Consider the following 23,945-nt stretch of genomic DNA (forward strand, 5'->3'; position numbering starts at 1 on the left):
TCTTGTCAAATAAGAATTTTTGGCAGGATGTTTCTTCCGGTGATTTTTTACGAATAAATATTTGATTTTTAGCTATTAATTTAAACCATTCAGAATTAAAGCAATAGTTTTATTTTTTTCTGGGGAATGGTACATTCTGGGGAATGGAATTCTGGGGAATGGTACATTCTGGGGAATGGATTTCTGGGAAATGGTACATTCTGGGGAATGGGTTTCTGGGAAATGGTTTTCTGGGGAATGGTACATTCTGGGGAATGGAATTCTGGGGATTGGTTTTCTGGGGAATGGTTTTCTGGGGAATGTTATAGAATCGTTTCAATAGTAAGAACTATTCATAAACAATCAAACAACTAATGATTTACAACTGTAAAACTGTTTCGTTGATTACTAAAACTTTGGTCAATTTAGAATTAGTTTTGCTCGAGCACTTTTTTCGGAAACGCTTCCTTGACATAGAAATAGTCGTTCAAAATCGTGGAAAGAAAAGGGTTAATCCTTTATGAAAATGTTTATGTTTAAAATGATGCTGAAGTTCTAAATTTATTCACAAATTCGATAATGGATTATGGCCTAATCCGATTAGCATAATTTCGAGAAAAGCAAGGTAGTACAGGATCTAAATCGATAATTTGAATTTAACTTGCATATACAGATTATCGATAAGTTGTATAAAATTCAAATGTTCTCTCAACCATAATTTTCCAAATTTCTCACAACAATAATTTTCCCGGTAATCATCCCAAATTCACGGGTTTTTCCCGCTTTTTCCCCGGTCGTTCTGAATTCCCGTCTTTTTCCCGGTTTTCCCGTTTTTCCCGGTTCGGTGGCCACCCTGGTAGTACGATATTGTAAAGTTGTAATGCATAAATCAGTTAATATCTCATTCAAGAGAAAATAAAAATGACATAAGTCACGTACAGCTGAAGCACCAATTGAAATAGAATCGAGCATTACTGTTTTATTGCATTCTAACTGTAAGATGGTCGTCTTAACTGTACAGAAAACTACAATTCTGACATATACTGCCAACTACATGAAGCAATAAATTCAAACCTAAAATAATCTACTTTTGGAATATTGTCACATCCACAGCAACATTTATGGTCCTATGTTTGACAATCAAAATGTAGTTCACTTTGACTGCCGAAAATATGTTCCTTGCTCTTAATTGTAATAAAATCAAACATTAAATAAAACAAACAAAATATAGTCTCTTCTAACGTCGCTGGACTAGTAAATGATTGCACATGACTTAAAAAAGCTGTGAATGTTGCGATTGCTCTTAAATAACTGAACACAACCTAAACTATTTTAAACACGAAAACAACAACACAATGCACGAAAAAAAAAGCCTCTCTGCTAGTAAAACTTTTGATCTTTTGGCTGTGCGCTTTAAAACTAGAGTTAAAACTAGAGTATCCCAAACAGGTGGGTGAGTGTGCCTACTAACTTAGTAATACTTTCTAGCTGTGGTTGGACGAGCTATTCCGGATGTGCGGGGCCTTGCCGTCTTGGCCCGCATCGGTTCGGTGACGGAATCGGTATTGTAGCTCAAGTACACATGCGACAGATCAATCAGATCCGTCTCTTTGGTGTTGACTTTCGGTTCGGCCACATTTTTGCGCATATTGTTTCCCGTGTAGGCAACACACTTCAGTTGCCACTCACCGATGTCCTCGTTCCAGTGGGTGAATTTTTCGATCATGTTCTTGAAAGGAAAATGAATGTATAGTTTCTTAGATTAGGACCCATATAGCCGAAGCAGAAAACCCGCGGGTATTCAGCAAGACCATGGTGAAGATGATGGGATCGATTCCTGGTCAATTTAGGAAGTTTTCGTGATTTCTTTGGGCATAGAGTATCTTCGTATCTGCCACATGAGTATAAGGAATTTGAAAGGACCATTGGCAGACAAAGCTCTCAGGTAATTACTATGGGAGTACGAGATGAATCAGCCGAAAACTGAAAACCTTGGTGGAAATGCCAATAGAACACTAAGCTGGGATGTATGCTTTGTTCCAGTCGGGGCGTTACGCCAACCATCCACTCTGCTGGAAGGAGTTTTCAAAATAATCTCGAGTGTGTGAAGAAACGAATATTGTGAACGTATAAAATAAAACGAATTGGAATTTTAATATGCTATTCACGTAGTGCAAATGTCGAAAGAAATAATTGGAAAACCAATATGCAGAAGTTCTGGGAAGCCTAAAGGCTCGGGAAAACTGAGGGAGCATTGTCCGAAACAAGGAGAATATTTTTGCATTGACCAGGTAACAATCAATTTACACCTTGTCCTTTTTTTACGTCCATGCTTGGCTGAGCGACAAAAAAATCTACCGCTAAGACAATGCGCAAACTCAACAGTTTTATATTTTTTAAAACATCTTCGTGATTAGGAGAAGTGTACAAAAATATAAAAATGTGTATTTTGATCATTATTTTGTCGGTAGAATTTTTTTTCGCTAAGCCAATAGTGGACGTAAATCAAGGTTTAGGTGTACCTGATTTTTGTGATAAATAAACAGCAAATACATAGCAGTAGCTTACCTGATACTCCTTTGGAATGTAGGAATTGATGACCAACTCGCAAAGAGCCAGTTCCCTAGAAAGGCTTCGAATGTTTTCATAAATGCCTTCCTTTTCGCGCTGCTGTTCCTGCTGTTGATCGGCCAACTCGGACTTGATGCTCATCAGCATCGACATGACGCGTTGTAGCTTTTTGGTCTTTCCAACGCATTCCTCCTGGAGAGAGCTGTAGCGTTCCTCGATGTCAATTCGTTCGGCTTCAATCTTCTGGAGATTTTCTTCAAGCTCGCGCTCGGTTTTGGTACGACGTTCCAATTCGGCGATAGACTTCTCCAAAAGTACCTCTTGTGCCTGTGCTTTCTCCAGCAAGTTTTCGCCACCAACGAGAATTTTATTTTCCAGTGATGAAAGTTTTGCGCGAAGCTGATCCTGCTCAGATCTGGAATAGTAAAAAAACGTTGATATTTTTTTGTGAATTTCGAACTAAGGTGCAAAACGTACTTAGCTCGCTTGATTTCTTGTTCATTTTCAATTGCCTTCTTTTCCAAGAGTTCCTTCTCCGCATCAGCCTTTTCCTTTTTCTCCTTAGCACGTTCTCGACGTTTCTTATCCTTCTTCTCTAAACGCTCCTTTTCCTTGTCTTCATCGATTTCAATCTCCTCCTCCTCTTCCTCGTCATCATCGTCAATCTCTTCTTCGTCGTCTTCATCTGTACAGATTCCATTGACAAAAGTACCTTCCTCCAACTGTCGTTTGAGTTCCTTGATTTCCTCTTGGAAATGACGTAACAAAGCATCCTTCGGTTCTTCGTTAACGTGAGCCAAGTTTTGAATGCTTTTGGCACGACATGCATAACGTAAAGTGGAAATTGTTTCAACATAGTTTGAATCTGCCGGACTGATACTGGCACACATTACGGTTTTACTATTACCTCCCAGAGAATCTTGTAACAATCTGGTGAGTTTTGAATTACGATATGGAATGTGAGTGCTTTTTCCATCAACCAAGGCACTAATCACATTGCCCAGTACAGATAGTGACAGATTAATCTTTGTTGCTTCTTTCAATCTCAATCCCGAAGACTGAGTTTTGCTCTGTCTCTCTGATCCAGCCAGATCAACAAGCTGCAGTTTACCCATTTTGACATACTGCTTACCATTTTCATCGGTCTCACTGGACTCGATTGTAATAGAAAATATAGCATGCGAACGTGAAGATTCAGAATTCATTTTAGTTGCTCCAACAACGCGGTTTTTATTTCCCAACTTCATAATGTTATCTAGATCATCCGCATTATGAACCACATACCCGCTCAGATCTTTCACGAACACGCCAATATCGGCACGTTCCTTCACTTCCAAGCTCTTGTTGAACTCCTTGCCGAGCAAGTCACGAACCTCCTCGTTATAGATTTCCATATAACTTACCCGCACCAGGAACTTTTGGTTCTCCTTAGCCCGGGCGATGTGCCCAAAGATGTGGGCAAACGTGTTCGGAATGATGCCCTTCGTCTGCGGAGAATCCGGATTACCGGACATGGTGTAGGTCTTGCCGGTGCCTGTTTGACCGTATGCCAAGATGGTCCCATTGTAGCCTTCCAGCACTTTGTCTACGATCGGACGGGCGGTATCTACGTACAAATCGATCTGTATGAGATAATAAGGGGAATCGAAATCAGAGGATAAGATAGAGTTGTATGCAGTGCATGTTTTGGAAAGTACGTCGAAAACCTTGCAACGGTGAGTTTAATTTACGGTTAATTATTTCAAATCAAAGAAAATAAAAAAATGAAAAATTTGCCACATATAATGTGTCATTAAACCTTTACATTTTGAAAGGTGTCTCAATGAATAGATACCATTTATGAATTAAAAACTTTCTTACTATATTTAGACTGATTGGGTGGTAAAATGATTACATTGAAATTTAACAATTTACCATACGTGCAGTTGCTCAGTTGCTTATGTATCTAGTTTACGATATCAACATATTTGTAATTTTAATTTCTCACACATCTAGTGAGAAGAATCTTGAGTTCAGTGTTTACGTGCATGCTCGCTGACCTTTATCGTTCTCGTAACTAAAGCGGACGATCGAATTAATTAACGCCCATCCTGTCTGTGAATTTAAGAACACATACATACTGGCTTCCCTGCCACGCACCCGTTCTAGAATCAAGATAGGTTCCAAAACGAGTGCTGACCCCAAAGTTCAATTCATTTAATTTTGATCCCCGTTATGGCAATCATTTCCAATGGAGCAACATATAGTCATATAACTAAATAACTCATTCATGCACTTGATGCGCCTCTTACGCCCACCTAGAACAATCCAAACGGAGACACGTTGCCAATGCAATGATGGAAGACTAGCCAGAGTGGTTCATTACTGGCTCCTTATTATTGCCGGACAGCGGATGACATACTGTCACTGACCTATTTTAAAGTTGCGTGAGTGCAATGGCAGCGAGTGTAGACTATCGTACTATAGTAGTGATTAATAATATATGAAGAATACACGAGCGTGCTACTACGATACAAATCAAACGAAAGCAAAGAAAAAACCTGGGAAATTTATATAATGTATTAATCAAGCGATGACGTATTCGCACTGTGGAAGTTGAGCATGTTGTTGTAAGTATATACCAACATTTTTTTAGAATACAATTATTTTTTGAACAAAAATTTCTCAGATTTTCCATTACAAAGAATTATGAGAAAATCCATACATAACTGCCACAATGGCCGACTTTAACCCCATACACTCAGGCAAATAAAGCTAAGATTATCATAAGGTCTAAGTTATGAAATGGTCTTTAAACAATTCATAACGGCTAGAATGAATTTCATAAGGTCGGTATATGACGCAGAATCGACTCACAGTTTGGCTTTTATGCGCTTTTAGCACCACGATATTCTCAAGCGTCGACAGCCGTGTGGGTTGGGCACAAGCTCAGTGATCTCGACGTTCATGGATCGATTGCAGTCTGCATCATTTTACGATTTTTCTGCATTTTTAATAAGTTTATCTTATGTAATTAGGTCTTAGTTAATAGGCATTTTAAATTTTCATAAGGTATTCTAATGGCATCCATACTTTACAGTTATGGCTAAATTTCATAAGGTATTTTGATGAATTTCGGTAGTTTATTTCGCTGAGTGTATTCATGTGTTCAAGAGCATATCCCTTCCGAAATTTCAATGGTACAGAAAGATTTCAGTCCGTTACTAGCGATAATGGATTAAAATATATACATACATGGTAAAAATTCTGCTCGATGATAGGGTAAAATCCATTAACTATGCAACATCCCAATCAACATGATCAGAAATGTTTTTCCTTTGAAATCGCAATGCTGTCAGTGTTGATTTCAGAACCAAAACAAACCCACCGGAGAAATTAACTGAAAATCACTTCGATTTGCACTACTCAGGGGTTCTCAAACTTTTTCAACTTGCGACCCACTTTCGATTTTCAAAGAATTTGGCGACCCACCATCACGAACATTTATAAAATAGGTGTTTTTGTTCAAATTTGCATTGCCTTTTCAAATAAATACATTTTATTACTTTGATAGGTATCACAACCTTACATTACATAGCCCTTTAACATAAAAAAAGTTTTTTTTTTTTAATTAATTTTTGGTGCTCGTTTAGCTTTTTGGAAAAGTCAAAGAAAGGTAAGGTGCCTAAATTTGCAGCATCAGTTAACTCTTAGTCTTAAAAAATTTGAGACAATATTCCAAGTTTCTAATATATTTAATCCAGCGTTTCTCAAACTATGGGTCGCAACCCACTGGTGGGTCGCGGGCTGATTTTTGGTGGGTCGCGAAGTCTTTATTAGTTTATGTCGAATGTTATTACTAGCCAATTTCTAATTTTCAAATAGGGAGCGTCCATAAATTACGTCACGCTTTTAGGGGGGAGGGGGGGTTCAGCAAAGTGTGACGACTCATACAAAAATTTCAGAGGTCCCATACAAAAAGTGTGACATAGGGGGAGGGGGGGTTGAAAATGACAAATTTTTGCGTGACGTAATTTATGGACGTTCCCATATTTCCTTGAAAAATCCATTTCTAGAAGAGTTATTTCTAGAATTACGGTTTCTCCTTATTTCTATTCAAAATTTTGTGTTATAAGTCTTGTCTGGAGTGTATTGAATATTGAAATTACTGTCTGTGTTCTGAAATCGATTCTAACACTATGAGCATTCAATCAGAAGTTTTAAGATTAGGGTGAAATTTTAGATTTTACTTACGTTCTGGAAAAAATGACCACTAATTGGCTCGGTAGCTTAGTTGGTAAAACACTTGTCTAGCGAATAAGGGTCGTGAGTTCAAATCTCACCTGAGCTGTGGATTTTTTCCCAATTTAACCAATAATTTACGCATCTGTGCATATGTACGTTGAGTAATTTGTAAATCATAAAAATGAATTGAAGTTGCTGCTTGCCGTTGGCATTTTGTGTTAGACTTACAGGCCAGTTTCAGCAGTTAAAATATCTAAAAATTTAGAAATACCAAAAATCAACAAAAAATACCAAACTTTGACAAGAAAGCTTACATTTACTGACCTTAAGTATAGCTAAACTTCTGTGAAATTCAGATGAATGACGATACTTGAACTTCAACTCTCGAGCAGTCGCGTCTTCGGCCACCCTCATCGGCACCACGCAAATGCTGTGTACCGTCAAATGGGGTAACTTGCAACACTTTTCGACTTTGAAGCAATATCATTGAAAATCTAAACATTTGAAACATCCTGTGAAGCATCGTGTACGCTAATTACCCCGAGTAGAATACTATGCAGCACTTGGTTTACCAAAATACGTTGCCACCTTATCAGGAGGTGCGAAATACATGCTTGTTGCAAGTTTCCCCATCTGTGGGGTAACTTGCAACATAGCACATGAAGCTAAGTTAGCTATCATTAAACAGCACTAACATTCTAGTATTTAGTCGTATTGTAAATTTTTGATGTTATGCATGAAACATACCATGAAAAGATGTACACTAACCAATTGACATATAATTTTTCATGAAAGGATTGATAGTTATTGCAAGGGAGAGTATATCGTTTAGCAACAGGTCTCACGTCACTCAAACACAAAATATATACGATTCTCGTGACTTAGTACTAATTACAAAATGTCAACAATGATTATTGTCATTTCTTGAAAAGGTAGAGTGAGTCATCTTCAAGTAGTTTTCAGTTTGAAGTGGTGTTTGGCAATTTCAGCTAAATTAACATGATTGAAACACACCTATTCTACTTTGTAAATGTCAAACTCGCTAATTTGAGTATTAGACTGAAATAGTTTACTCCATCCATTCAGAATTGATGTTGGTGATTGCTTTACAGCGTTCATAAACAAAAATTGAACTTTTAACATGATGAAACATGGATGAAACTTCAAAATGTGGTAATTCCTAACAATGTGACCTTCAAAAGTGCGAAAAATGTAAAAAATGAGTTGTCATTTGTAAATAAACGCGTAACATAATCAATAAATGATCCATTTCGGTTATTTCTGTCAAATATATCGTTAAATGAAGATAAATAATAGAAGGTTTTCTTCAAATTCAACTGTTGCAAGTTACCCCATAGTGCTTGTCGAATATAATAATGATTTTTTGCATTACTTAGTCGATAAGTTTATCAAACTTTTATCGCTTGGCTAAGCTTACTATTAGGTACCCTAACTGCAAGCAAGGTCATCAGACTTATCGCTCTTACCATAAGGGAGAGGTCAAGCACGATTTTCATACTTGTTTTTATGGCATAAAATGAGCAATCCGTTTTAACAGTGTAGCTAAACCATAAACAAAGAAACAAAGCTAATTTTTATACTTAATCGATCTTTGATACACATAATCTCTATAACCGAAATAATAGGGCATACTAGTTTTCATTATTATTAGAAAATGCTTCACATTTAGTGTATGTCATCGTGTTGCAAGTTACACCGCTGTTGCAAGTAACCCCGTTTGACGGTACCACAAGCGTGATTTTTTCATGGTGCGTGTACTCACGACCGCTCCCGGGATAACGGAACAACTGAAAACTGATTTCAATAGGAAATAAAACAAGTGTGTATGAAGGATATTATTAAAAATTTGAAGAAGACTCATCTGACCATCCAGAAGTGTTATACTTCTAAAAACTACTTGGTGTTCACCCACTCGCTGTGAATGTATATACTATATAGCATTTTCAACCGATTCGGCCGTTCCGAATGCCGTTTGGCCGAAAGGGTCGTTAGGCAAAAAGAGTCGTTAGGCCGAATGGGTCATTAGGTTGAACGGGTCATTAGGCTGAAAGGGTCGTTAGGCCGAATAGGTTGTCATTATATGTGTCTACAGACTTTTATCGTTTTATATTGCGCAAAACGAAATAAACATGAGAAAAGTCAACATCATTGGGGAACTGTGGGGGAAATCAATTTGGGAGGCGAAGTAGAAAAGATTTATAATACAGCATCTCGAAAAAGCTTATTTTTAGTCAGAAACAAAGTGTTATGGTGAACGGCCACAACCAAAGCTATCGACAGGATAAAGATATTCAATACAGTAACATTGTCAACATAATTATAGTGCTTGCAAATGAATTTAATACAAATCACAAAGGCTATTATACCTTACCTGAAAGCATCAACACCATCGTGCTTATCATTCTACCATGAGCAGGATACAAAAAAAGAAAACAGCGCAAAACAGTTCAATATAGTAAACTAGAATACATTTAGGCGCTGTACAAAGTGTCAGTTCAGCTGCCAATTGTAGTCGGTTACGTAGCGCCCTAGTGGACAAAAAAGCTGTAAGCATAAGTGGTGAAGAATAAATATAGCATTTCAGCTATTAAACTTATCATCCGGGATTTGTCCTTCTTTTAAACAAGGGTTGTTTTTTGTAGATTTAACGTTCTACTCATTATGGACATTACAGCAATTAAATTTTTCATCGGAGATTTTTCCTTCTTTTGAAAATAGGCTGTTCTTTCTAGTTTAACTATTCTACTCATTATAAGTATTTCAGCCATAATCTTTTTCATAAGAGTTTTTCCTTCTTCTGTACATAGACTTTTCTTCTAGCCTAACTGTTATACTCACTATAAACATAACAGCTGTTAAATTTTTCATCCGAATTTCTTTCTTTTGAAAATAGGCTTTTCATTATAAAAATTACAGTCTTTTACTTTTTCATCAGAGTTCCTTCTTCTTCGGAACATAGGCTGCTTCACTCATATTCGTATTATAGCTTTCAACTTTTTCATCTGAAATTTTACTTCTTCTAAACTCTTTCTAGTTTTACTGTTCAGCTTCACGGCGGTAGTCTACTGCTGCCCTTTCTAGTTTAAATGTTTACTCATAATGAGGATTACAGCCCTCAACAGAGTTTTTCCTTCTCCGAACATAGGGTGTTTCTTCGTAATATTACTTTTGTACTCACTATAAGCATAACAGCTAACAAATTTTCATCGAAGATTTTTCCTTCTTTTAAACATAGGCTGTTTTAGAGACCTCGATTCAATAGCACTTTATCTTGTTAATCATGTTCGTACTGGAACTCTGAATTTGTTCCCGGTGTAACTATAATTTAGACTTTAAAACGCGAAATACTATTAGTGTGTTTATTCAATTAACCATTCAAAGCCAACCAAAATTTCAATGTCGAAGACCGTTTCCCTCAAACATTAAACAGTTTCATACCATCCAGTTGCCTAAGCATACCGTTTAACCTTACAACCCATTTGGCCCAACGACCCGACTCAACCGGCCTAATGGAAAATTCGGCCTAACGACCCTTTCGGCCTAACGACCCTTTCGGCCTAACGACCCTTTCGGCCTAACGACCCTTTCGGTCTAACGGCATTCGGCCTAACGACATTCGGCCTAACGGCATTCGGCCTAGCGGGGTACCATAGTATAAAGAAGGAATGAGTTCCCGAGGATTGTAGCTATAATATCGATTTAGAGGGTCTTAAAAAGCTCTAGGAGCAAATGGGGTTTTGCCCTATTTTTCTCCAGGGGGATTTGAGTATTTCAAACATGTTTTGAACTGTTGTAGGTTTCTATTGGACATTTTCATGACGTGAAATCACTCTATAGTTTTATCCCGAAAGGGTGCTTGCGTTGTATAAAGAAGGAATGGGTATCCAGATTTATCAGGATATCTCGTTCGTTCTGAAATGCTTGAAACGCATTGTCAATTATCACACTGTGATGTTCGTCTGGCTAACACGCCTATTCATGTAAACTCACATGCCTCCCAATTTGGAGTACACAATGACTCTTTTACACAAATTTGTATACGTTTTCAAGAAAGCACTCGCTCAAACGTAGTTTTTGCTTGCACTGAAAGCAGCTTTATAGTGAAAATTACTACAATTGAGGTTACATTTAACAGACTCGCACCAACGTTTTTCAACCGAAGTGATTTCATGTTTATGATAAGACGAATGTAGTATTTTTTACTATTGTTCTGAGTTTCTGTTGAGGTTGTTGTCTCTACTATTGAATGTACAATTCATCTGTCAAATATGCAACAGAAGGTAGTTATATTGACTATTTTTGATTTACTGCAGCATGGTAGTATTTTTGATGTATTATATTGTAATTTAAAATCATTTTATTTTATTCTTATAAAAACAGAAATGGTACAAATATGTAGGTATAAATCATTCACTTATAAATGTATTTATTATAGAAACGCTGGCATCTTCTTGGTACCTGATAATACTTTGTGCAACAATCAGAGGTATTAGCCAGTTTACAGTAGTCTCCGGTTTTTCTTTCTAGGTTGTGCACCATAAAACTTTTCCGCTTCAGATTAATTGCCGGAAACTTTCAGGAGCTGTTTTAGTATCATGAATCCTGAAAACAACAAGGCCCCTAGTAAGAAACTGAATTCAACTTGTTTCATATGGGCTGATGTAAACTTTACATGGGGGACTATATTCTCTTGGTCAGCACGGAAAATCGTTGAGGTCGTTATAGTCCGGGCCGGAAGCTTTCTACATCGGCATCTAAATCAACAAAGCAGCAAGTGAATAGTCGAAATTTATGTTTATGTGAAACATTGACTTACCTTCAATAAAGTCTTGTTTTATTTAGGTAACTTTCGATTATTTTCACCTATTCACTATGGTTTTATATTTTAAACAGTAATATTTTCTATTGAAAAGTTGCAAAAAATAATTCTCATCTCTGAAGAACAAGTATTTGCATGTCAACAAACACCTAACTACATTATCTGTAAAATTAACCACAAAATAACTTCGGTTGTGTTTTGTTGGTATAATATATTTAATACTACCACAAGCATGGTAGAATCGATAGTATGGAATCACTGAACTATGACTTTTTTTTATTATTTTTACCACGAGGATAGTAGTTTACACTATCAAATGTGCTCGCTCTAAGTAGGTATTTTGAAAACACCGAGTGGTTAAATTTGCCATACAATCACGATGAGAAATGGGTTCAAAACAACCATTTTTCTCTCAATTTCACTGATTTTATAGTATATTTAACAAAATTTCATGCTTGCGAATTTAACAACGCGTTTGTCGTTTAAATTACAATGAAATTGATTTCAGTGTGGGGATGCTTTCGACGACGTGTCTTTCAATGTCATATTAAAAGCCGCATGACGTCACAAGCTACTTTTTCGCTTATGCGTGTTACAGTATCCTTTTCAGGGCACTGATTAAGGTGTCATGATGCATCACTAAGCTTTCAAATGAATCATTGACTTTTTACCTTTCAATGATAGTTTGCCTCGCGTTTTTGAAGTGATAAAAAACTGCCAATTCTGCAGCAACACAGCAGAAAAAGTATCATCGCAATCACTGCGAGTGAGCATATAGGATGATACTTTTTCATACGAATATTCGCTTTGATGGCAGATAATCATCACTTTGAAATTTTGGCACCAAAGCGAATATTCGTATGAAAAAGTATCATCCCATTTGCTCACCCACAGTGATTGCGATGATACTTTTTCTGCTGCGTGGCTACAGCACAGACAAACAGACGTAACACATTGAACGATTTTCATGGAAATCCATCGCCCAATTCACACTACCATCACCTGGTGGAAAAGTTGCACGAATCACTGTGTTTTGCAATATCGTCAACAGAAGGCGCTAGTGTGAAACGTCAAACGCATAGAAAAACGATGCGCGCGCCTCTGGTTGTGAAAGCCACAACTATGAAAATTTAAAATGATCGTTAAAAGCGTGGTCGATGGAAATTTCGCAAGTGTTACGTCTGTTTGTCTGTGGCTACAGTATTGACATTTTTTTATCACTTCAAAATCGCGAGGCAAACAATCATTGAAAAGCAAAAAGTCAGTGATTCGTATGAAAGCTTAGTGATGCATCATGACACCTTAACCCGTTGTATTATGGGCTGTGAGCTCTCGTTGCGCTTATGCGTTCATTCTAGGGTACCCCTTCCTATTTCATCACGATCACCTTTCCATTTCCTCATTCCCATCCCTTGTCCCATTCTGCCTCAGGTAAATGATGATATAGGGTTATATGTATACATATATGGCGATTGCACAAGTGTCCCAAATCAAGGATAACGTGCCTCTGGAGCTGGCCTTCTGATGCTGTTATCTGTCGTTGCCGGTGCGCATGGAAATGTATGGAGAAAATGTGATATAATTGCAAAACTGCAGTCAACTTTTGAGAGGAAAAAAGCCTTCTTTAATTGTTTGATATGTTGTGTATAAATGTGACAGCTGTTTCAAGTGATGTTAAAATATTGAAAATCGGTGGTCGCCAACATGGTGAAAATTTGATATATAAATTCAACATGGCGACTAAACTCAATATGGCTGACCCAACTTTTTAACTGTGAATTGTAGCTCTATATTTCCTTTTTTCAACAACATTTTATTTTTAATGAGTTTTCAAATGAGTCAACATTTGACCAAAATCGAGGGGTCCGCAAAAATGGCTGTGGCTCTAACTAACGGGGGGTGCATTAATTTGAGTATCCAAATGCATTTTCCTTCTTTTTTGGCTTGGTCTTTGGGACCATTCAGAAACCACGTAGACTTTTTGGGGGAGGTGGGGGGGTGGGGGTGGTGGCTCTAGGCAAAATCTATGCTCCATACAAATTTTAATTTTTTTGTATGGACGAAAGTCTACGAGGAGGGAGGGGGTGCTGAGATGGCCAAAATTTGGTCTACGTGGTTTATGAACAGCCCTTTTCAGAAAATCACCGCCCTAAATATTTTTAAAGTCAAGGCGTAAATATAGTGAGCCGGTCTCAGCGACAGTTATCACCTGCAATGACCTGATTTTGTCCAAATAAAGGATGCTTTAAAAAAGTTAGAAAAAAGTGTTACCTGAGCATTCTCTCCCTATCAAAATCAAAACGCTCTACCTATATATTATTTCTTACTTTTGTATGTATTTCTAGGAGTTAGATCACATACACGATAATAAAAATAACGAAATTATTCGGAGTCTAAACTAGTGATACAAATGAATATGAAGACGCTTTCGTCTCCTGAAAAACAAGATTCTGGAAAATCAATCACTGTGTGAAATAAGGTTCTATAATCTGAACAAGTGCTTGTACAATTTTGTTGCTTACACTGCAATATGATATACAGAAAGTTTGATATATGGTAAACAACAACAACATTTTAAATACGCATTATCACAAGATCATTACGAAGATCGAACCGTGTTCATTTTTGTTCATTTCATTGAGAGAATCACCGCCTGTAGTCCATACAACAGTCAATATAAACATCCACAACACCAAGCTACAACTAGTTCATGCGACGAAGAGAGGAGAAGATTCCAAGCATGACCTCCCCTCGATCGAATCCCATGCAGTCGTCAGTCGTCGTCGTCGTCGTCACATCAACATCACCGTCCAACGTTGTTCGGTTCAGTGTTTTGAGCGCGTTCTTCGATAACGGTCACATTCGAATCGAGTTGCCGCCGCGTGCCTAGTCCGGACATTTGGTATTGTTCCCGTGCCGTAACATTACCCACCGCAACATATCGCGTGCAGCAATCCAATCACGTTAGGTTAGTTATATTCCTTTGTTTTCTACTGACGCGCCGCCGTGCTGCCTGGATCTTCTTCGCGGGCAGGATAACCCAAACCCTTGTGAAGACATAAACAACATTTAGCTGTGGAGTGGAAAATGCCCATGGGTGTGTCTACGTACGACGCGTTTCTAACGGTCAAAGTCAAAGTCGGTGGCCAAGAAGAAGGCTCCTGCTCCTGGCCTAGAAGGAGTGAATGACTAGACAATGGTGAAATATCAATCAATTAAAGTTAGTTGTTGGATGAAACATGAAGCCGCTGGTAGTGCATACTGGCGGCGGTTCCTGGGAAACAATCCGATGGTCATAAAAAACTAATGTGGATTCTATATGACCTATATTTTTTACAACACATCAAATGGCACGAAAGCAGACTGATGGGCTGAAATCGATAGCGGCAGGACAGTGCTGTGCTAGAACAATAAGTTTTTCAAAATAGAGCAGTTGTAACAGTCAGTCGTGACCCGTTTTATGTAACACCTACCTACATGCGTATCACTGGTGCATATTCTTTTGTTTATTGTTAAACGGAGTTTTCTCAAACGACTAAAAAGCGGGTTCCAAACGAGTTTGGACGTCGACGGCGGCGGCGTCTCTACATAACAATGCACAATCGTCGTGCGTGAGCTGCTCTCTGCTCGTCGCCTTCACACTCCCGGACTGGGGGGACGGACAATGCGATTCTATGCTATGGAGTTGCACGTGGCAATGACAAAAGCACACAAATGTCTACCGTTTTTGGGTATATTATTTAAACAAGTGCGTCAAGAGAAATTTGTGGTATTCGAACGTGTTTGCCTTTCAGTAATAAAATAAAATAAATTTGACTGTACAATCCCTTGCGTTCATTGTGAATTTATTTGGAAAGTTGTTAAGATGTTTAGATGATAAATAATATAAGAATGATAAGATGGGTGATGCATTCAACATTCGTTATTATTTTCTTCTTGATTTGTTGTTTGCTTCCACCCGAGAAGAAGTCCTTATTAATTCTGTCTAAAATGCACACAAATTTGCCGATTATTTCTCCAGTAGATTGTTAATCAATTCTGTTGAAATTACGTTGGCACTCATGCTTAACCTTCCTAAGATGTTAGGTTTGTCTTACCACGATGATGTAGTGCACGTTCAGCGTACCTGTCTGAGTCATATTGACCCCAACATCCTACTAGGGTAAACTTAACATAAACTAAGGGATCTAGCAGACTTCAAAAGTTTCACCAACAAAGCTAGCGAAAACTGGTGTTCTAAATAGTTGTTTTAGGGATTAAGTATCAAGTATATGAAAAATGTTACCAAATAGTGACTTTAAAATAGGATTGAATAATGACTTCATACAAAGAACAACAAAATCTGATTGGCGGTTAAAACACTTGACTTTTTGCTTTTGAATAAAACAATGAAGCGTTTTTGGAAATACATATGTACACATTTGTTATCCTCTGGCCTGGCCAGGTAAACACTGATGGGGTACTTCGGTTGGGTTTCTGGAATAATATTTCGAGCCCAACTTTACCTAACACCGTATCTAACGAAATCCACGAACGGCGGAAAACGAAGGGGAAGTTCTCTGTTCCCATAGCAATTCATAAATTGAGCATTTTAGAAACGTGAAAAATCCGGGTATTTTTTCACAAATCATCCCAAAAGGTGAGTGATACAAGTAGGGTAAAAGCACTAAACTTCGCCACTGCTCTAGTCTTTGCCCCCTCTATACAAATTCCATTTTTTATGTATGAAGTGGCGAAGATTAGAGCAGAATTTTAGGGGGACGAAGTCTAGTATTTTTACCCTAGTCAATAACGAAATTCAGCGCCTCAAGTGAAAATCTCTATTTTGTTTACATATGTTACATACAATGGTTGGTAAAGTTAGGCTTGATTTGATGATTTTTTAACCTTTAATAAGGCCAAGAATATTAAATGACAACGCATACTATTATGGAAATGATTTTTGAAGAGCTTACAAAGATTGCTCTCTAGAGCATCATCAATTTTCGGTGGTCTCGAGACATATGGAATTGAATGGATATGTCGACAATAATTTTTCATTAGGGCCTGACTGACATTATGGATTTCCCTATATCGATCCTCTCTTTATGTTATATGCATTGTGTTTCCCAAAGAATGTTTGGTTAAAATCTGTAGGAAAAGTATACATTTTGTTGTTACAAAAAATAATAATGATTTAATTTACTTTGATCAAGTTATTATTGTGCCTTGCAAGATAAATCCGCGAAACGCGTGTGTCTTCTTCTTTTCCATCAAGTTGCAAAAATATGACCGCACCACTATGAGCGACCTGATGGTCAGAAAACCTGCATGCGGCGCTTATATCAAATCCACATGAGGCTGCGGCGATATAGCCGCGAGGAGATGCACGCGATACAGACGCGATGTGGAAATGGAAAAGATGAAGCCGCATCCCCCTGCAGCATCACTAAATAACATCCCGATTATTAAACACAAATCCAACGAGGTGATGCGTATGCGTATAGTGAATCAATGTCGCGATAAATATTATTATGATTTCTGGCCACCTGAGTTGCCATTGTGTTAACTTTTGTTTTGATATGAACGGCCTGAAGGCTGCTGCGATGCTGCTGGGTGGGTGACAGTATCTATTCGATTTTGACATTGCGTCTGTATCGCGGGCATCTCCTCGCGGGCATATCGCCGCCGCCCAATGTGGATTTATTATGAGCGCCGCAATATTGTGCCTTGCAAGATAAATCCGCGAAACGCGTGTGTCTTCTTCTTTTCCATCAAGTTGCAAAAATATGACCGCACCACTATGAGCGACCTGATGGTCAGAAAACCTGCATGCGGCGCTTATATCAAATCCACATGAGGCTGCGGCGATATAGCCGCGAGGAGATGCACGCGATACAGACGCGATGTGGAAATGGAAAAGATGAAGCCGCATCCCCCTGCAGCATCACTAAATAACATCCCGATTATTAAACACAAATCCAACGAGGTGATGCGTATGCGTATAGTGAATCAATGTCGCGATAAATATTATTATGATTTCTGGCCACCTGAGTTGCCATTGTGTTAACTTTTGTTTTGATATGAACGGCCTGAAGGCTGCTGCGATGCTGCTGGGTGGGTGACAGTATCTATTCGATTTTGACATTGCGTCTGTATCGCGGGCATCTCCTCGCGGGCATATCGCCGCCGCCCAATGTGGATTTATTATGAGCGCCGCAATAGCAAAAAAGAGAATCGACGAAGAGAAATCGATCAAGTCAATCAGGCCCTAATAAAAATCATTGCCGATGTATTATGTAACATTTTTTAGTATATTTTTATAACCTCTTTAGCTAAACCTAAAAACCTAAAAACCATCTTAGCCAGAGCAAACTACTCTTTGAAATATTAATAATAAAAAGAATAAAAAGCATGACCAAACTATGCTGAAAGATAAAATAAAAGTACTCTAAAAGAAATACTTAAAAAAAATCTTTCAAATCCCTGGAGTAACCCAACAAACCTTATTAGTAAATAAGATTGGAACAGTAGAATAACTAGCCACAGAAGTCCAATGTCGCGACTATTCGTGTGACTAACATCTAGTTTGCCACGCCCTTACAGCGTCAGTAGCGGTACTAGAAGTGTCAAATAAATTTTGTTTGCCAAAACAAATGATGCCCTTCAAGCTGGACACCTCAAAATAATCAATTGTTGCAATAAAAGTTATTAATGTATTTAAATTGGAAAAGTGACTATAGCGCCATTGGAGTTCTAGTGTATTTCTATTATTGGAACAAACCACTCTTAAGGAAACTTTAGGATGAGAAACTGCTATTCAGCTAGTTCTGTTACTTGGGAATTACCCAAAGAATCTCTAAAGAAACTCCTGAGGCCATTTTAAATGAACCCCTAGAGAAATCTCTGGTGAATTGTCTGGAACAATACCTAGAAGAATTTTTACAGGAAACCCTAAAAAAGTTTTCAGAGGAATGCCTAGATTAATGATTGGAGATATTTATGGGAAAGAAAATTTCTATAAAATTTTTGGATTGATTTTTTGAGAAATCCCTGGAGGAATTTCTTCAGAAAATTCCTGAAGAAATCCCAGGAGGGGAAAAATCTTTGCCGGAACACATTAACAATTTCTGGATGAGTTTCTGGAAAAAATCCTGGAAGAATTACAAAATGAACGTCTGAATCCCAGGAGGGTGCCTCAGACGCATCCAGCAGAATTTTATGAAAGAATCTGTGGAGAAACCCTTAGAAGAATGCTTGATGGAATTCCTGGTGTCACCACTGCAGGTATCTCAGTAATGATTTCTAGCCAACCCCAGCAGGAATTCCTGAAGAAATCCCAGCAGAAGCCCTAAGAGCAGTGATCACCAGACTGCGGCCCTTGACCAGGTTTTGTGCGGCTCGCGAATTAGTTTTTAAATGCATTAGAAAGTGGTCCACACAGATTTCATAATGTCAATCAGAAATTTCACCATATGTTTACACAGGGAAAATTTTCTACTCAGTGGCTAAGTTGGTCTTACTCAAAAAACGATAAATCCTTTGTTTTCTTACTCAGTTGCCGTTAAAAGTAGGACAACTCATTGCCAAACTGTAAAAGGCTGCAATAATCCGACGCATATTTGGTAATTTGGTATTTTTTCCATTCCTTCCAAACTTTCAGAATTTTGCTTAAAACTTCGAAGATTTGAAAAGTATAATGGATCTCTTAGCAATACTTTCGGGAATTCATCTAAAAATCTATTTATTCTAAATCGGCTACAAATACTTGCACACATTGCTCAGAACATCGTGTCTACAGGTTTGCAGGTTTTCTTTATTGGATTCCCAAGAAATAAAGCAAGAAAAACACTTTAGAAAGATCATCGGTTTTTTTCGTAGCTCCCGAGAAATCTGAAATTCCTAAATATCATTCTGATGTTTCTATAGATTCAACAAATCTCACTGTTTTATTTTTTTTTTTATTTCAAAATAAAGGATTCGATATCTTTACAGGATTACCTGTGTTGCCGTAAGAAACTCCATTCAAATTTGTCAACATGTTATCCAGAAAGAAGTTTGCTAGTGTTCGTATCTGTATTTATCCTTATCCACAATTCCTCCCTTATGATCGCACTTATAATCTACACTATTAGAACGCTGTAAGTTTGTCCGTAATATTTCAATAGAGATTGTATAGAACATTATAGCACAGACAAACAGACGTAACACTCTTCAAAACGGCTTGGCACATGCATTTACCGATCAATTCAAATTTCATTTGATTTGCGTGATCCTTCTGGTGGCAAATGTTCGATCGATTTGACGTTTGCCAGTGTATACGTTGCTATGTGATGCAAACGAAAATTACAGGCGATTTGTGTAATAGTGTGCGTATTAGACAAAGGTCAAACCGAAATCCATCATGGCCGACAGTGTCTCGCACGGTTCAACCAACAGGTTTCAGTGTACTCATGAAAAAAAAAAACAGGGCAAAAGTTTTTGATGAATTTCCTCTAAGAGTTACATCTGTTTGTCTGTGATTATGGCCAGCGTAATAATTGCGTATTTTTCGTATTGCGTATGACTTCTCAGTAATTAGGTAGTCTGAAATCATTTGCTCAACTACAAAACCTAAATATTACAGTCATGAAAGTTCTTGTTTAAATTCCCTAGGATTTTCATTGATTTTGTGTTGAACCCAAAAAATGTTGAAAATAAACTCTTGAATGACTTGCGACTCGCAGTCTCTTTTCAAAAAATCTATTCTGGCCCGCAAATACAGTTAGGCTGCGGATCACTGATCTAGAGGAATATCAAAATGATATTCCAGGAGGAATTTTGGTAGGAATGCTTGAAAAAAAAAACGCCTGTAGGAATCTCTAGAGGATTACCTAGAGAACCCCCTGGAGGAGACTCCGTATAGGTATTCGTGAAGAAACTCCAGGAGAAATCTCTAAAGGAATCACAGGCGGCATCCCTGGCGGTATCTCTAGAGAAATCCCAAGTAGAATTTCTGGAGGACGCCCTTAAGCATTAATTAGCGGAATCCCTAGAGCAATTAGGAAAAGTGGAAATTAGCTGGCAAAATCTGGAGTATCATATTATCTGAACGAAAAAGAAACTGGATAATTCAGGGATTCTGGAATATATGGTGGTAATAAGGATATTCGCAATTATAATGAAACAAATAAGCTGAATTAAGTTTCACTAATATAGATTTCTTTAAATGTATTCTACAGAAAGTTACTTTTAAAATTCTTAGAAAGAATAATTCTCAAGTCTGTGTAATGAGAATTTTTGGAAGAGTTTCTGACCGAAGTGGGACATTTTTGGCTCTGCTGCTGCTCAGATTATTTCACTTTTATTCTGAAAGTATGATCTAACTTTTATTGCTAGAGAAGTTTAAAATAAATAAATTCGTTTCGTAACTTACAGATTTTTGGAGAATATTCCAAATGATCGATTTTTTAGAAAATGCCGAAGAAATTTATTTGGGAATTTTGATGTATTTATAGCGAAATTTCTGACGTTGTCAAGAGAGACGCTCTCTGATATTTGGTGATATCTATATATATATATATATAAATGCAGTGGCATACGTGGGACCGCGCATAACTTGCGAACGGAAGGACCGATTTTGGTCGTCTTAGTTTTGTTCAGTTAGTTTTCACCCAAGGAAGGTTTATGAGGCAAAAAACATGGAAAAAATCAGAGTTTTTGAAAATCGATCTTCCATACACTTTGACCGGGGACTTGGTCTTGGCTAGAAACTTGAAACGTCAAAAAACGCAGTAGGCAAGACAAAGTTTGCCGGGTACAGCTAGTTTCTGATAAAACCTTAGATGATTTCTGTGAGAATTCGTTTGCGATACAGCGAAGATATTTCCAACGATTGTTTGAGATTCCAAGATAAATTCGTAATTGGGTTCTTAAATCAAGAATACATTTTTGATTTTATACGAAAGAGCACTTTTTTCTGAGCCATTATGTTTTTTTTTCAGATTTTTAGAACTTTATTTTGATATCTAAAATCAATTACAAAGAGAATTTTTGAAATCGCCTGTCGACAGCTGGGCAACTGCTTGACAGCTCCGCGCAGTACAAAATGCGACAAGGGGTGATTCGACAAATCGCTCCCATACAAACTTCACACTGATTTTTAAAAAGGTTCCCGGCCACCAAAATTTTTGAAATTTTAGATTTCGGCTCAGTTTGGCATGCAGATTCAGAATATGGAATTATCTCAACACCGCTAAACAAGCCAATTTAGGTCAGAATTAAATTATTCCAACAGAATTTTTGATGGTACTGATATACCATCGAGGAAGAATTTTTGGTACATTTGTAACAGCAAGAGTGCTGGAAAAGTGAAACTTTAGAAGTGCGCATAAGTTAAAATACACAAAAAAAATAAAAAAAAAGTATTTTCGGTCTGAGTAGTATTTTCAACTAAATCCTAAAAAAATCTTTTCTGGACAGCATATCGGGAGAGGTGTGTGAACTTTCAACACATTAAAAACAATGCGCTCTCGCCTAGGCTCTACATATACAATAGATGCGTAGTGTAGATGGACATCTAATTCATCCGAAAGAATTGCGGTCTGTGGAAAAGACAACCTCAGAATTCCGAGTTGAACTTCAATTCGAGACATCTTCGAGTCTTCCCGTGGTGTAGTGGTAACACGGCTTTCTAGTGAGTAGGAGTCGTAAATTTGAGTCTCACCGAGAGGACGAATACCTTTTTTGCAAATTCAACTCCAATTTGTCCATTTATCACTCATGCCCGTATTTGTAAAGTCTAGTTTTTGGAATATATTTAAAGACGTTTCGCCATAGCTTTAAAACATTTTTTTAATTTTTCAAAAACTTCTAGTAACATCGCTGTAACATTAGACGGAACGTTCTTTTTTATATTTCCGTTAAATATCGTCAGGAGAAACATGCCAAATGCTACTGGATTTTTGGAGAAATTTCTAGAAAAAAAACCTTGAGATACTTTTAAAATCCAAAGAAGTATCATTGAAAAAAAATCCTTGATAAATCTAAATGAAACAGGAACGAGTTCGCTGAAGATTTTCTGGTCATTATTATTGAAGACCTTACCGTACTTCAAAAAATTTCAGAAGTATTCTAAAATAAGCATGAATTTGAGTAGGATACTGTGAGAAATTTTTAGAAGATTACAATGAGACATTTACCACTTCTAAATGGGACAGTTTAAAAAGAATTTTTAGATAGGCAAACTCCAGGAAATACTAAAGATGTGCCTACAGGAAGTTGCTGTAAAAATGCCTGAACAAACCTCCAAAAGAACTATTTTTCCACATTTAGACTACTCACTAGAAAAAAAAACACAAAAATCAAAATGTAGGAACAGATAGTACCAGTAAACTCCGGGAAGCTTCCTGAAGGATACTGTCGACACATCCTTGCCGTAGTCTCTTTTAGATTTTTTTTAGCAGGTTAATTTGAAATTGCTGGACGGGCTTGGTGGTCTAGTTGCTACCGCTTTTGATTCGTATGTAGAAGGTCCTGGATCCAATCCCTGGCCCGTCCCTTTCCTCCTACTTTGTATGTTTCTGTAGACTTTCTCCTCTCTCTACATATACAACTCATATACATTCACATGTTTGTAGCCATCGCTAGAACAGAAACGGGTTGAAAAAGCCGTTTCCTTTCTTTCCAACTTTCACAGCACAGTGTCAATCTATCATATAACGCATACGAGCGAACTGTACCGCATTAGTTTCAGAGTAATAAATACACTAATCTATCACCTTATGTCTTGTATCAACGCACCAATGTGTGAACCAATTGCCAACCATATCCCACCTACACTCCGACATCCGCATGAATTTGTGCAAACGCAGAGGTATATTCGTTCTGCTGTTGATACAAACGATTGCAATCGTTACTTCCTTCCCGTTCTTCACATTGACGTGCAACCTGACGTGGCAAGCGCCAACACTCCCACACTGAAGATGCCTGCTTAGTACCCGGCAGATATCTCATTGGAAACTTGTGTGAGTGTAGCTGGTCTGGCAATACTGGAGTAGCATCAACGACCGATCAATGAAGCTCAAGCTAAAGCTCAAGCAGGTTAATTTGAAATTTCTCCAGGAAATGTTCAAGGAATTTCTTCGGACAGGAATTCCTGCTTTTCTCAGGATTTTTCTAGTAATTCTTGTAGGATTTTACATGCTTTTTTTACCAGAGATTTTACGGCAATGCGTAGAAATTTCTACTACTACAAACAGTGCTTGAAATTGAATGAATATGAATGGTACGATCCGTCATCAGCGCCAACCCTCACTACGAACGAACATGCACAGGGAGTAAAGAGAAACCGAACCCACCGCGACCACTATTC

The 23,945-nt window shown here is 37.7% G+C and overlaps 2 protein-coding genes across 3 annotated transcripts in view; one reads left to right on the plus strand and one right to left on the minus strand.

Annotated features, from left to right (window-relative positions):
• Nucleotides 1-841: 841 nt before the first annotated feature.
• Nucleotides 842-23,945, minus strand: part of LOC109413060 (kinesin-like protein KIF3A) — a 62,992-nt gene continuing 39,888 nt past the window's right edge. Inside the window, exons 3-5 of the mRNA XM_029862757.2 lie at nucleotides 3,028-4,172; nucleotides 2,548-2,965; nucleotides 842-1,708 (exon numbers count right to left, since the gene is read on the minus strand). Coding sequence (XP_029718617.1) covers nucleotides 1,451-1,708; nucleotides 2,548-2,965; nucleotides 3,028-4,172 — 1,821 coding nt within the window. The 3' untranslated portion in view covers nucleotides 842-1,450. The remainder of the gene's footprint in view (nucleotides 1,709-2,547; nucleotides 2,966-3,027; nucleotides 4,173-23,945) is intronic.
• Nucleotides 14,386-23,945, plus strand: part of LOC109413056 (uncharacterized) — a 36,020-nt gene continuing 26,460 nt past the window's right edge. The window contains exon 1 of one of the 2 annotated variants that reach the window (XM_062855590.1): nucleotides 14,386-14,582. The gene's annotated coding sequence lies outside the window, so the exon portion shown is untranslated. The remainder of the gene's footprint in view (nucleotides 14,583-23,945) is intronic. The other variant, XM_062855591.1, reaches the window with a different exon arrangement.

The sequence above is a fragment of the Aedes albopictus genome, chromosome 3 (assembly GCF_035046485.1).
Source record: "Aedes albopictus strain Foshan chromosome 3, AalbF5, whole genome shotgun sequence".
Lineage (NCBI taxonomy): Eukaryota > Metazoa > Arthropoda > Insecta > Diptera > Culicidae > Aedes > Aedes albopictus.